At 42.5% G+C, this 15591-nt stretch overlaps 1 protein-coding gene across 2 annotated transcripts; it reads left to right on the top strand.

The window, feature by feature from the left end:
* Positions 1-7171: 7171 nt before the first annotated feature.
* LOC106813867 (leucine-rich repeat-containing protein 4C-like) lies at positions 7172-9785 on the top strand. 2 transcript variants are annotated; one of them, XM_014818108.1, is made up of 6 exons: positions 7172-7282; positions 7630-8116; positions 8288-8433; positions 8539-8826; positions 9106-9247; positions 9441-9785. In XM_014818108.1, the coding sequence occupies exons 2-6, from the start codon at positions 7660-7662 to the stop codon at positions 9563-9565; spliced, it is 1158 nt and encodes a 385-aa protein (XP_014673594.1). In that variant the 5' UTR covers positions 7172-7282; positions 7630-7659; the 3' UTR covers positions 9566-9785. The 2 variants fall into 2 exon arrangements, with proteins under 2 accessions (XP_014673594.1, XP_014673595.1); XM_014818109.1 differs by having other exon boundaries at positions 7188-7282; positions 7636-8116.
* Positions 9786-15591: the final 5806 nt, after the last annotated feature.

Here is a 15591-nt window from a genome sequence, read left to right as displayed (position 1 = left end):
GTTTTATAAAAAACCGAATTTATTATTTAATTTTTTATATCAATAATTTTTTATTTAATATTGTTTAATTCTCATTATAAGTTATTTGATAAAATGTTATATGTCTCTCTTTATATTTTTATTGATATTATATTCCATTGATTTGTTTTGAATTTTTATGTATTATGGATTATTATTATTATTTTAATTTGTAATTTCATTTGAAATGATTGTTTAAATGTTTATTTTGTTTGATATATTATATATTCTAATATAATTTATTATATTGTATTGTGACCTTTGTTGATATATAATGTATATAAATAGTTTATTATTATTTTTTTGTGTTTTGTTTTTTTTTATATATTGTTTTTATTTACAATTTAATATTTAATTAAATTATATCATATTTTTATATTTATTATTATATTTTGATTATTTATAAATTTTTTGCTTTAATTGTTTTTTTAATATGTTAACTATAGATGGATAATTAATATTTTTTATTTTTATATTTTATTATTTTTATTTATACATATATCATTTATTATTTTTTTTATTTTGATTATTTTGTATTATTTTATATTATAATTTTATTTTAGTTAATTTTATATATTATTTAAGATATTATATATAATTATATTTAATATATGATTTATATTTTTTACTGATATATTAATTTTATATCTATTTTGTTATTGTTTTCTGTTTTATATGTTATTATTAATTGTACATTTAAATTAATATTTATTTGTATGATGTTTTAAAATTTGTTGTGTGATTATTTTCTATTTAATTATAATTATTAGATTTTTGATATGTTTTATTGGTATATTATTTAATTTTTTTATGATTATATTATTAACTTTATAGATTGGATAATTGTATTGTTTTATTTTTATTTTTTTATGACAATGTAATTATTAAATATATTCTATTTAAAAGTTTTTATTTTGTATAATAAATATGAATATTCTATATTATTTTATAGAATTAGTAAGATTTTTATCTTAAAAATTTAATAAATTATAATATAGATTTATGTATGATTTAATTTAAAAAATATTACAGTAATTATGATTTTGATTATTATATTATTTGATTAAATTTTTTTATTTATTTGATTTATTTGAAAGATGATGTAATTATATATAGATATATGATAATATTAATTATTATATTTATTTTGTATGTTTTATATTTATAGTTTTTTTTATTATTATTTATATTGGATTATTTTGATTGGATTATATTAAGGAATTTTTATTTATTACTTTGTGTAATCTGGTATTTTCTTTATGTGTGTAATATATATTGGATATATATTTAATACAACTATATTTAAAGTAATAATTCTTTAATATATTATACGTTAGATTTAATGTAATTTTTTTTTTTTATTTATTCTATTATATAATTAATGAGATATATTATAAATTTATCGTGGTAATTTTTTCTTTTATTCTTTTATTTAATCTTTATATTTTTAGATTTTTTATTATTCTTATAATGAGAAATAATTGCATTGTTTATATCGATTAATTTTTATATTTTTTTTATTTATATTGCTTTTTTTTTATTCAATTTTATTTGTATATAATGATTTTATAATTATTATTTTATATATAAATAAGAATTTTTTTTTATTATTTTTTTATTAAATTAATTATATTAAATGTATTTTATAATTTTTTATTATATAATTTTTGAAAAATTTTAATATTTGTCATTTTATAAATATTATTTTTTTATTATTTATATTCATGACTTGATTAAATATTATTATTTGGTTTATTTAACTTTATGTAATATTATTGATATTATAAAATTAATTATTTTATTAATTATATTTTTTTTTTAATTGCATATATTCTTATAATTTAATTGATATAAGCATTTTATATCTTTTTTTTCATATATTTTTTTTGAGAATATGTTATTGATTTTTTTAGTTGTATTATAATAATAAATATAAATTATATATAGATAAACATTATATTAATAATATTGATTAACATTTTTATTGATTTTATTTTAAATTATTGTATATTTTTATTTGATTTTTTTTTTATTATGCACACACCACTGATTTATTTATTATTTTATTATCTGATTATATTTTAAATTGAATTTATTATTTTATAATGTTATGTTGTATTGGGTGTGCGTGCGCGCGTCATGGTATGGTGTGCGTGCGGCGCGTAATGTGTATGGCGGTCGCGCTTATGTGTATGTGAGTGTGGCGGTCGCGCGGTATGTGTAATGTGGGTGTGGCGGTCGCGCGTATGTGTAGTTTGGGGGTGTGCGTGGCGCGGCTGTGAGTGTTTATGTGGGTGTGCGTGCGCGCGTATGTGGTAGTGGGTGTGGCGTGCCCGTACGTATGTTTATGTGGGTGTCGCGTTCGTACGTATGTGTATGTGGGTGTGCGTGCGTACGTCATGTGTATGTAAGGGTGTGGCGTGCGCGCGTATGTGTAATGTGGGTGTGCCGTGCGCGCCGTTATGTGTATTTGGTGTTGGCGTTGCGCGGCGGTATGTGTATGTTTGGTGTGCGTGGCGCGCCGTCATGTGTATTTGGGTGTGCGTGCGCGCGTATGTGTTATGTGGCGTGTCCGCGTGCGCCGCGTATGTTGTATGTGGGTGTGCGTGGGCGTACGTAATGTGCTATGTGGGTGTCCGTTCGTCACGTCTGTGTATGTGGGTGTGGCGTGCGTACATATGTGTCTGTGGTGTCCGTTCGTAACGTATGTGTATGTGGGTGTGGCGTGCGCGCGTATGTGTATGTGAGTGTGCGTGCGCGATTGTGTATGTGGGTGTGCGTGCGCGCCGTATGTGTGACTGTGGGTGTGCGGTCGCGCGGTAATGTGTATGTGGGTATGCGGTCGCGCGTATGTTTATGTGGGTGTGGCGTGCGCGCAGTATGTGTATGTGGGTTGTGCGGCTCGCGAGTAGTGTATGTGGGTGTGCGTTCGCTGCGTATTGTGTACTGTGGGGTGTGGCGTACGTATGTGTTCTGCTGGTGTGGCGTGCGCGCGTATGTGTCATGTGGGGTGTGCGTGCGCGCGTATGTGCATGTATGTGAGTGTGCGTTCTGGGCCGGTAATGTGTATGTAGGTGGGCGTGCGCGCGTAAATTGGATGGCGTTTTGCGTGGCGCGAGTAAGTGTTATTTGGGTGTGCGTGCGCGCGTATGTGTATCGTGGGTGTGCGTGCGCGCGTCTATCGTGTATTTTGGGTTTGCGTGCGCGCGTGATGTGTATGTGGCGTGTGCGTTGGCGCCGCGTATGTGTCTGTGGTGTAGCGTGCCGTACTGTAATGTTTATGTGGGTGTCGCGTCGGTACGGTGATGGTGTAGAGTGTGGGTGGCGCTGCGTACGTAATGTGTATTGTGGGTGTCCGTTGTCCGTATGTGTATCGTGGGTGTGCGTGCGCGCGGTATGTGTAATGTGCGGTGTGGGCGCGCGCGCGTACATGTCGTAATGAAGGTCGCGCGTATGTGTATGTGGGTGGTGGCGGTCGCGCGTATGTGTATGTGGGTGTGCGTGTTCGCGCGTCCACTATCGTATGTGGGTGCTGCGCCATGGCGTATGTGTATGCTGGGTGTGCGTGCGCGCGGTATGTGATATGTGAGTGGTGCGTTCGCGCGTATGTGTCATGTAGGTGTGCGTCGCGCGCGTATGTGTATGTGGGTGTGGCGTGCGTAGCGTATGTGTATGTGGGTGTGCGTGGCGCGCGTTATGTGTAATTGTGGGTGAGCGGTCGTTCGCGTACGTGTATGTGGCGATGTGCGTTCGCGCGTATGTGTATGAGGGTGTCCGTGCGTACGTATGTGTAGTGGGTGTGCGTGGCGCGAGTATGTGTATGTCGGGTGTGGCGTTCGCGCGGCGTATGTGTAATGTGGGACGTGAGGTGTGCGTACGGCGCGTATGATGTATGTGGTGTGCGTACGGCGCGATGTGTATGTGGTGTGCGGTTTTCGCGTAATGTGTATGTGGGTGCCCGTGCGTACGTATGTGTATGTGGGTCTGCGTCGTACGTATATGTATGTGGGTGTGCGGTCGCGGCGTTAGTGTATGTGAGGTGTTGCTGTTCGATGCGTATGTGCTATGTGGGTGTCCGTGCGCGCGTAATGTGTATGTGGGTGTGCGGTGCGCGCGGTATGTGTATGTCGGGTGTGCGTGGCGTACGTATGTGTATGTGGGTGTGCAGCTGCGGCCGCGGTCATGTGTATGTGGGTGTGCGTGCGCGCGTATGTGTATGTGGGTGTGCGTTCGCGCGTATGTGTATGTGGGTGTGCGTGCGTACGTATGTGTATGTGGGTGTGCGCTAGCGCGCGTATGTGTAATGTGGGTGTGGCGTTCGGCGCGTATGTGTATGTGGGACGTGGGTGTGCGTACTCGCGGTAGTGTGTCATGTGGGTGTGCGTACGTAACGCGTATGTGTATGTGGGTGTGCGGTTCGGCGTATGCTGTATGTGGCTGCCCGTGCGTAGTTATGTGTATGTGGGTTCTGCGTGCGTACGTATGTGTATGGTGGGTGTGCGGTCGCGCGTATGGTGTATGTGGGGTGTGCGTGGCGCCGGCGTATGGTGTATGTGGGGTGTCGCGTGCGCGCGTATGTTTATGTGGGTGTGCGTTCGCGCGTATTGTGTAGTGGGTGTGGCGTGCGTACGTATGTGTATGGTGGGTGGTCGTGCGCGCGTATGTGTATGTGGCTGTCCTGCGTACGTATCGTGTAATGTGGGTGTGCGTGCGCGCGTGTATGTGTATTTGGTGTGGCGTGCGCGCGTATATGGTGTATGTGGGTGTGCATGCGCGCGTAATGTGTATGTGGGTGTGCGTGCGCGCGTATGCGTATGTGGTGTGCGTGTCGCTCCGTATGCGTATGTCGGTGTACGTGCGCGGCGTATGTGTGATTGTGCCAGCGCGCGTGCATGCGGCGCGCAGAGTTTGTGTGTGTGTGTGTGTGTGTGTGTGTGTGTGTGTGTGTGTGTGTGTGTGTGTGTGTGTGCGTGTGCGCGCGCATACATACACCCGCACATGGGTGCATAGATATGGTGCGAGTAGAGTAGAGTGTTGCGTTTGCTTATATCTAAAACTACTTATTATTATATCTAAACTTATATCTATTGAACTTATATATATATCTATAAATCTATTAAACTTATATCTATTGAAATCTAAACGAATATCAACACATTTATAATCCATCTACACCTATATCTACATCTGCGTATCTACATCTACATACACCTCTACATCCAGGCTTACATCTAAATCCCTTGTTACATCTACACCTACATTTGTATTCAAATCCTACGTCCACACCCACACCGTGAGATTTTACTCTCACAGTAACACTTGAGCTTATTACTTACTTATTATGCGTACGCTTAAAGATATAATTGAAGCTATATGTGGGGGCGCAGCTGCTAACGCTCTTATACGAACGGAAATAAAAAAATATGCCTAATGAATGTAAATGACCCTAAAAATAAAACTAATAAAACTAGAGCGAAATGCGGCGAAATTATGAATTCCAATCATTCTCGGGTTATCCGACTATAGGGAAACATGGTAAAATTCGGCGACAGCCTGCGTATCTGCGAATTGCAGAACGGCATCTTGATCGTACTGCCGACGGCGATATGCACATAATATAATGCTGGTCCACGTCAGGTTATATAACATCTACCGCTCTTTTTAGCTGGGGGCGCCACCATCCAATGGCCTTAGGAAATGCTATGTTGACTTCTGACCTCGTAGCGCCATCTAGTGGAAGAATCTCCTGGCCTTCAGAAACATTGATATTACACAAATATTTATTTTACTTTCTACTAATTTTCTTTTAATGCATAATTGCAATAACGCGTAATTTGTAAATCATCATCATTTAAGTCGTGAAAACAGCTTTACAGACAGGTGGACGCACCAGAGAGATAGTTTCGCTACATAACCGCTACTTAATCTAAGGGAAAGACCAAAATTTCCCTTCATAGAGAGGTCTCCGTTCTATGGTATAAATATCGTTATTTAATTAAGTTTATTCAACGTAAATGGGCCAATGTGTGCCGAGTGTTTTATGTTTCGATGATTGTTATGATGCAGTCTCTCTGACTTAATCTCGGCAAAGCAGGGAGCACATGGCGTGATGCTGCGAGCAAAGTGAATATTATAGACCGGATTTTACAAAGCACACGTGCTGTCAGTGTACCCGGCTCCAGTTTGAACGTATAAGAACGGCCGAGGGGAATTATGTTGGCAGTCAACGGCGACCGACGTCGGAGCGCCATTTTCATGTACATTACCATAGCTGGTAAACGTGGCGCGATGCTGCGAGCAAAGTGAAGCATGTAGATCAGATTTTACCATGCACACGTGCCATCGCCCGGCCCGCCCGCGACTAGTTTGAACGTATGAAAACGGCCGAAGAAAATTATCTTGGCCATCAACGGTGACCGACGCACGAGCGCCATCTGCACGTACATTAATATCGTCGCATGCACACATAACGTGGACACGTAACACAGACACGTTACTGGGACAGGTCGCATGCACACATAACGTGGACACGTAACACAGACACGTTACTGGGACAGGTCGCATGCATACATAACATGGACACGCAACATGGACACGTTGCACAGATATCTGCTTTGCATGGGTAACGTGATAACACAGTATGTGCATAATCATTGTTATTATTGTTGTTATTGTTAGTAGAGCAGGAGTTTGTAATAAATCGGCATTGGTTCGGCGGAGAAGCAATTGTTATTGTTCTATTGTGAATACAGTGAATGGAGAAATTGCAAGTAGGAAGCTGCAGTGTGCGAATTGGGCAGGTTGCAGTGTTTGTGAGAAGCTGTGTTTTGTAAAACAAAAAGAAGCTGCAAATAAAAAAAGGGGGAAAAATTTCAGGGTAAACAATAAAAAATAGGAACTCCCAAATGTAGATCATAGCTTGTTCTCCCCGTACGTGGGTCCTCGTAACATGTTGATAAATAAAACTGTTATATCTTATCTTATATCTTATGTCATTTCCACACGTGACGCGGACACAGCAGAGTGACCGATCACGTGACGATTAGTAATGAAGCACGTGACAGGGTAATTCATCTTACCTCCAATCACAGCAGTTCCAACTGAAACCCACCGCACGCCAGACCAGGTGTGTGTGACCTTTACGGTGACCTTATAGCACGTCACGTGTAGGTAAAAGGCCGACTGACCGCGTATAAACGCCGCTAGAAAGCAGTCAACGTTTGGTCAGCAAGTCAGGTGGACATCAGGAGCAGCAGCCGGTAAGGTAAGTACGTTTACATTTATCTATGAGTTTATATGTTCTCTGCGGACTACGCATCTATAAACGCCGTGTTTAGTATCTAGTTAAGATTCTCGAGTATTTCTCGAGATTCTCAGGTTAGTATTTATACCGTTGAGTAATTGTCAAGAGTGACAGATCGACGTAACCATATAGATGTAGATGTGTAGTATTTAGTAAAGATTCTCATTCGAAGCGACGTTTGTTTACTATTCGCTGTGATATCGTATTGCTGTATTCTCTACGCTACTGGCTTGCGTATTAGAACCAGGCCTGGCGCTTGTGAATTTGAGCTGGCTTTGTGTATAGCTTCGTTCCGTTTCTCTGTGTAGTTACAGATACAAAGAGTTACTACAGCAATCATGTGCAAGCTGGTCATCCTTCTCGTGGCGGCCGTGGTCATCGCCGTCACTCACGCTCACCCACACCCCGACCCTCCGTGTCCGTCGCTGCACGTGCTGGGAGAGTGTACATGCACCAGCCCCTACAACGGCTACCCTAACATCGTCTGCGATGGTCACGATATGTCCAGCAGCCACGCGTTCAGCGTCATGGCGGCGTTGCCCCGTGACGTCACCTACGCTAGCATCGAGCTGCATGGGTTCTATGACATGGAGGAGGTGCCCGAGCACGTCTTTGACGGCCTGCACTTTGAACACGGCTCGCTAACGATTGATGACAGTCACCACCACGGGGTGGCTCCAGTGCTGCATGCACACTCCTTTGAAGAGATGTATCATCTGGAAGAACTCACGCTTTCCTACTTGAAGCTGACTGCTGTACCAACGATCATCGGGCCCACCATCATCGACCACATCTGTAAGTAGTCATTTGTTGTCTTTGTTGGCTTCGATAGTTTTCTTGTCGTATTTATCGTTGCTTGCAAGCTCCTCACCGTCAGTGCAGTAAAATGATAGAAGTGCACATTTAATTAAGACTTGCCCGTAGTGGAGTGTTTAATCTAAACACTCCACATGTAACCTGTTGCAGTAAAGTTTAGTCTGAAGGGCAACGACATCACCAATATGGGGCCTAACGACTGCCACGCACACTACGTCGTCGTCAAAGTTAACATGGCCGAAAACAACCTTGAGTACATCGACCCAAAGGCGCTGTGCGGCATGATTAACCTGAAGGTGAGTAGTAGCAACACTGCAACGCGCTTGAGCAGTTACAAATCGTATATCGATTAATCAGTCGTTTGCCTTCGACCTGTAGCACACTGACTACGCCCCTTACAGGTTCTGGATCTGACCTCTGCTGCCGTCCTTTACCTACAACCGGGCACCTTGGGCGAAGCCGAAAACCTGGAAACTCTGGAGCTAGCCGGCAATGGCCTGGTGTCGCTGCAGCCGGGCGTGTTCGCTGGTCTTCATCACGTTGAACATCTAGACTTCACTGGCAGCTCTTTGACGTGGATTTCTCCGGGAGCCTTTGATGATACCGAAGGCATCCTTACGGTCGATATGCCCAGCCAACACCTCTACTACATCGCAGAGGATGCATTCAGGGGACTGACAGACATTGAGGTGAGAGGGGTGAGGGTGTGGGAGGGTGGGAGCATGGGGCAGATGCTGGAAGAGTCGAAGACTCCCTGATTTGCTGTCGGACTCCCTGATTTGACATATTATGCAGGAGTCCGTGTGACTCCCTGAAAATGTTGCTATACTAACTAGTTCGTTCCATTCTGAAAATTAATTTTAAACTTGTTCAAAATTGGCGTAAGTGGTGTGAGTGGGGAGGATGGGGTGGTCAGTGTAAGATAATACTGATGATAAGAGAATAAGATAATAAGATGTTCGCTTCAGTACATCGACCTGTCTGGCAACCATCTTACGACCCTCGCCAGGAATGTGTTTGACGACCACCTGTTTGATCATCATCATCATCACCACTACCACCACCATCACCACAATGACCACGACGACCACGTACATATAGATCTCACGGGTAGGTGGCGCTGTAGCTGATGCGTTGGCGTACTATAATGTTACCAGGGGATGGCTGACTAGATGACCGTATGGTCTTTTCGTCATCCTTTCGCTGTATTGTTTATTATTCGCTTTGTTAAAATTCGTGTACTTACTAACACTGAAAGCGTGAGCAAACCTTAATCCTGCTCTCTGTTATTCTCTGTGCACAGGTAACCCGTTGATCTGTGGCTGCGACATCGCCTGGCTGACTGTGCATCCATTCTACCCCGAGGGCACGTGCACAAATGGCAACAACGCCATCAGCCTTTCCCACCTGCACCTCGCCTGCCCGTAAAACCCCCGGACGTTGATAGATGGCGCTGACGTCGGAGCAGCGCTGACCTGCGACTGATTGTAAATTGCACTATTAACTGTTTGTTTACCTGTTGAGTCATTAATAATATTTATTCATATATTTACTAATAATAACTATTGTTATTGTCCGCTGTGATAAGTAAAAATCGTGTCGATGTAACCAGTATTAAAGCGGCGTGATATTATATAAATGACACAAACTCACTTGTTACTGTTTCTCGTACGAACGTTCTGTTTCTCGTACTTCTATTACCTTATATGGCCGCCTGCCACATTAGCAAATATTCAACACAAATTAATAACACACGTATTTAAACTGAAGCGGGGGTAGCCGTGTGTAGATTTATTGGATAAAAGGTTATTGATATGGCTCTTGTAAAAGATGGTATACGACGCCCTATCGATGGTACCCCGGACATAATGTTTCCGGTTGTTGGAGTTTAGCACATACTGGGGCATATGCAACCCAGGATATGGCCGCCTGCCACATTAGCAAATATTCTAGAATTTTATCTATGTACCACAGGCTAAAACGCGGGTTCGCGCACGCGCGGTAACTCACTAAATAACTTAAATTTTGATTCAAAAACGTATTAAAACTGGAGAGAGGGTATCCGTGAGTTTATTGCTATGGCTCTTGTAAAAGATGGTACGATGCCATAGCTTACAGGGGTCCCCTGACATTTCAGTGTTTCAGGCAGCATTCTGTCAGATACATGTACGTGTATATATTCGCCTACCACATTAGCAAATATTCGAGAAATTTAAATTTGTTCCACAGGCTAAAATGCGGGTTTGCGCATGCACAGTAACTCACTAAATAATTGATGTTTTGTTTCAAAAACGTATTTAAACTGAAGCAGGGGTACCCGTGTGTAGATTTATTGGATAATAGTGCATATGCAACCCAGGATATGGCCGCCTGCCACATTAGCAAATATTCTAGAATTTTATCTATGTCCCACAGGCTAAAATGCTGGGTTGCACATGCTCAGTAACTCACTAAATAATTGATATTTTGTTTCACAAATGTATTTAAACTGGAGAGGGGGTATCCTTGAGTAGATTTATGTGATAAACGTCTATTGCTATGGCTCATGTAAAAGATGGTACGACACCATAGCTTACAGGGTTCCCCTGACATTTCAGTGTTTCTGGCAGCATTCTCTCAGATACATGTACGTGTATATATTTGCCTAAAAACTCGTTATGTTAGCATATACAACCCAGGATATGGCCGCCCGCCACATTAGAAAATATTCTAGAATTCTATATTTGTCCGCTGGCTAGAATGCGGGTTCGCCCATGCGCAGTAACTCACTAAATAACTAAAATTTTGATTTAAAAAACGGATTTAAACTTGAGCGGGGGTACCCCTGAGTAGATTTATGTGATAAAAGTCTATTGCTATGGCTCTTGTAAAAGATGGTACGACGCTGAAATGTCAGTGGAACGCTGTAAGCTATGGCGTTGTACCATCTTTTACAAGAGCCATAGCAATAAACTTTTTACAGAGAGATCTACTCACGGATACCCCCTCTCCAGTTTAAATACATTTGTGAAACAAAATATCAATTACTTAGCGAGTTACTGCGCATGCGCAACCCAGCATTTTAGCCTGTGGAACAAATATAAAATTTTAGAATATTTGCTAATGTGGCAGGCGGCCATATCCTGGGTTGCATATGCCCCAGTATGTGCTAACATGACGAGTTTTTAGGCGAATATACACACGTACATGTATCTGAGAGAATGCTGCCAGAAACATTATGTCCGGGGTACCCTGTAAGCTATGGTGTTTCTGGCAGCATTCTCTCAGATACATGTACGTGTATATATTCGCCTAAAAACTCGTCATTTTAGCACATACTGGGCATATGCAACCCAGGATATTGCCGCCTGCCACATTAGGAAATATCATAGAATTTTATCTATGTTCCACAGGCTAAAATGCGGGTTTGCGCATGCGCAGTAACTCACTAAATAATTGATATTTTGTTTCAAAAACGTATTTACACTGAAGCGGGGTACCCATGACTAGATTTATTGGATAAAAGTCTATTGATATGGCTCTTGTAAAAGATGGTACGACGCCCTAGCTTGCAGGGTACCCCGGACATAATGTTTCTGGCAGCATTCTCTCAGATACATGTATGTGTATATATTACTTGTATATAAACTCGTTATTTTAACAGATACTGGGCACATTAAGAAGTAAGTGCATTAATTCGTTTATTTGAGAAAAGCTGGACATACAGTTGCATACCCCCACTGGACACATATCGCCATCTATCGACTGATTTAACTGTTATTAGGGATACTTCAGCCGGGACAGAGCACATTTGCGTCATTAAAAATATGCCAGCAAAATGAAATTTGAATGCTAATGTACTGCAACGATCATTCGCATATTATTTTAAAACTATAAATGAAACAGAATGCGAATATTTTTTGCAGGTATTAGGCATTCGCTAGCACAGGTCTTCCCCTTGCTACATGATAATTTGCCACGAAGCCTATAACAACTACTAGGGCGATACGAGAATTGTTTCTACCAGTCTTTGATTATTATAAAGTGACCAGTTTCCCCGAACCATGACTATATTATAACATACTGGAGAAACAAGGGAATCAGAGGGGGAAGATAACTGTAGACCGAGGTGTGTGAGAGAGACTGGGGAATCACCGAGAGGGAAAGGGGAGAGGGAGAAAGAGTGAGAAAAAGACTGATAGACAGATAGACACACACACACACACACACACACACACACACACACACACACACACACACACACACACACACACACACACACACACACACAGACGAAGAAGAAGAAGAGAGAGAGAGAGAGAGAGAGAGAGAGAGAGAGAGAGAGAGAGAGAGAGAGAGAGAGAGAGAGAGAGAGAGAGAGAGCAGAGAGAGAGAGAGATGAGAGAGCGAGAAGAGAGAGCGAGGAGAGCGAGAGAGAGTAGAGAGAGAGACGAGAGAGGAGAGAGGAGAAGCCCAGAGAGAGTAGAGAGAGAGAGAGAGGAGAGAGAGAGAGAGAGAGGAGAAAGAGAGACGAGAGAGAGAGAAGAGAAGAAAGGAGAGGAGATCACGACAGACAGAGAGAGAGAAGAGAGAAGAGAGCGAGAGAGACAGAAGAGAGAGAGAGAGAGAGAGAGAGGGGAGAAGAGCCATATACGATAGAGAGTGAAGGCTATATAGAGTAGACAAGACAGATATGGCCAGTTTATAGTAATCATCAGCTGAGTGGGAAGTCATGTTGATCCGTTTCTATAGGTGAGATGTGTGTCGTCTGCTGACTGAGATCCCGCGCGTTAGTTGCGGTGGAGAAAAATCTCGATTCAACGTCTGATGAAATGGATTATGCGCAGCCGTATATGCAGAACCATCGTCTGTCGCGAAACTGTAACTGAACGGCGGTAACTATTGGGCCCATCGGATGGACGAACACTCGCTTCACTTACGGGCTTCTAACGGGGACGGGATTTGCGGCGTGATATCAGCAACTGGGGCCATAGAGAGGCTATCTTCCGTCTGTTTTCCGCATGTCTTTTTTCGCGGAAGAGCTTTTTCTCGCTCTCTCGGGCGGAATTCTTGGGTTAACACGCATCGTTGCGTTTCCTTGTTTTAGTGATGCGTGCATGAGAACGCGGTCATGCATGTGACAGATTTCAGATCTGCAGTTATGATGAGGCTTAATTTGTTGTCAACAAAATAGGTGTGCATTTTGTCCATCGTGATGTTGATGTTATCAACAGTGCGTATATCCGTGCACGAGCCTGATCGAGGAGAGAAGAAGAGAGAGAGGGGGGAGAGAGAGTGGGAAAGAGGGGAGGGAAAGAGGGAGAGAAGGAATGGAGAGAGGAGAGAGAGGAGGAGAGAGGAAGAGAGACAGCGACAGAGAGGTAGAGAGATGAGAGAGAAGGGGAGGGAGGGAGAGAGGAATGAGCAGCGAGAGAGGAAAGCGATAGAGACGAGGCGAGCGAGAGAGAGTAGAGCGAGAGAAGGAGAGAGCGAGAAAGAGTGAGAGAGAGAGAGAGAGAGAGAGAGAGAGAGAGAGAAAGAGAGGGGAGAGAGAGAGAGAGAGAGAGAGAGAGGAGAGAAAGAGAGAGAGAAGAGAGAGAGAGAGAGAGAAGAGAGAGGAGAGAGAGAGGAGAGAGAGAGAGGAAGGAGGATAAGGGCGCGGATAACATAGATAAAGGAAAGAAGGAAAACGATAAAAATGGTACGCGCGATTAAACAGATAGCTGAGATAAACAGATAGCTGAGATAACGATAGCTGCATGCGCGCGCAGCGAGATAAAGAGAGGTGTTGATTAATAAGTGTGTCTCATTTGGGACGCTCTAATGCTTAGTGTTGTCCGGCTTGTCCAGCACATGGCGGTCGCACTGATATTACAATATAACTATATTGTTATAGTTCAGTGGGCGCCCCTGTCTGTCCAGTCACCTGACGCTTCCTTGTAAGCGACTGCTCCTTGGCTATTGACGACCGCGGCTGTTTTCGGCCGCTTTATGCTGCGATGTGCTTGTTAGCAGTAGACAACTTTTTTACGTGCTGTCCCCGCGTCGCACTCATGGAGGTGCGATTGATGGGAGATTGGTGATTGGCTGTGGTGATAACATGTGCCGGTAGGGTGAAGTGTGGCAGATGAACAGGAGAATAAAGATGGAGCAGCTGAGTGATGACTCTCTCTCGTCTCTCTCTCTCTGCTCTCTCTCTCTCTCTCTCTGCCGTGGCGTTCTGTTTGGTCTCTCTGTCTGTCTCTCGCGTCGCTCTGTGGTGTCGCTCTCTCTCGCTCTCGATCTGCTCTCTCTCTCTCTCGGCTGACCTCCCTCTTTCCCTCTTTTATCACCCGCTCTCTCGTCTCTCTCTCTCTCTGCTCTCTCTTTTCTCGCTCTTACCGTCTGCTCTCCTTCTTTATCCCTCGCTCTTTCTCGTTTTCTTGTTTTTTGTGTCTTGTCTGTCTCTCTGCTCACACTCTCTTCCTTTCCGCTATCTCGTTCTCTTTTCTAATTTTATTTCGTTTCGGTCTCTCTCCACGCTCGGCTCGCTTTCTCGCTCTGCTCTCTCTTCACCTTTTTCTCTTTTCTCTCTCTTCTCTCTCCTCTCTCTTCTCTCTCTCTTCGTCTACTCTCTCTCTCGATCACCCTCTGTCTAATTCTATTTCTTTCCTAATCGTGGTAAATTATTGATGGGATTGTGAAAATAAAGATCGGCCGTGCTCTAATAACCGACGAACATTGTCTATGCACTCAGTCGGCTACATACCGTCCTAGCAATCAGCACATCTTAAACCTTAACATCAACGCTGACCGACTCCAAATACGGCACGCGTTTAGTACTAACACTCACGAACAACTATCTATTCGTATGCTTTTGAATTTCCATTGGTCCAGATCGTGGTTGAAAAAACGTCGCGAACTATGAGTCTGTATAGAGGAATCGGTTACGATTATACATGTCGAGATCCGCGCGGGCCTAGTTTCAGAGCTCAGAGCGCCATTGTCGAGTTAAGAAACACTCTCAATCTGTCCGCGCAGTGATTCTCGGCATCTCGTTCCTTTGCAATCGATTGTCGACCCATCAGTCTGGAAACATCGCGTGACAGAAAGGCGGCTAGATAAGGTTGCTGCTAGATGTCTGTTTTAGGTAGATACTAATGATGCAGGTAATGGCTTGGGAGCATACCTCTGAGGGTTTATAGTCTGGGTTTCCGGTAGAATCACACATCTGGACATATTCTTCCTGCGACTGGTTTAGTTTGGACTGGTTTAACATCCGTGTGATTTATGGCGTGTGTGCAGATGGGTGCGATTTGTTTTCTAATGGACGTTGGAGGTATTGTGGGTGGGCGGTGTCTTGATATCATCGTTGTTACGAATTTTGGTCTCTTGATCGTTCTCTTCCCCCCCTCTCTCTCTTGTCTCTCTTTATCTCCCGCTTCCTTTTACTCGTTATTATTCCTTCTGTTTCTCTGTTTCTCTCGCTCACTCAC

This window comes from Priapulus caudatus, unplaced genomic scaffold (assembly GCF_000485595.1).
Source record: "Priapulus caudatus unplaced genomic scaffold, Priapulus_caudatus-5.0.1 Scaffold836, whole genome shotgun sequence".
NCBI classification, from domain to species: domain Eukaryota; kingdom Metazoa; phylum Priapulida; class Priapulimorpha; order Priapulimorphida; family Priapulidae; genus Priapulus; species Priapulus caudatus.
Note: the sequence above shows the minus strand (reverse complement) of the source record. Positions and strands in the feature narration are given on the sequence as shown.

Bases quoted from the DNA above. Each gene is read 5' to 3' on its own strand.
- LOC106813867 (XM_014818108.1), top strand. From the start codon at position 7,660: ATGTGCAAGCTGGTCATCCTTCTCGTGGCGGCCGTGGTCATCGCCGTC. The intron at 8,827-9,105 runs GTGAGAGGGGTG...TGTTCGCTTCAG, and splicing joins GGGGACTGACAGACATTGAG to TACATCGACCTGTCTGGCAA. The intron at 9,248-9,440 runs GTAGGTGGCGCT...CTCTGTGCACAG, and splicing joins CGTACATATAGATCTCACGG to GTAACCCGTTGATCTGTGGC.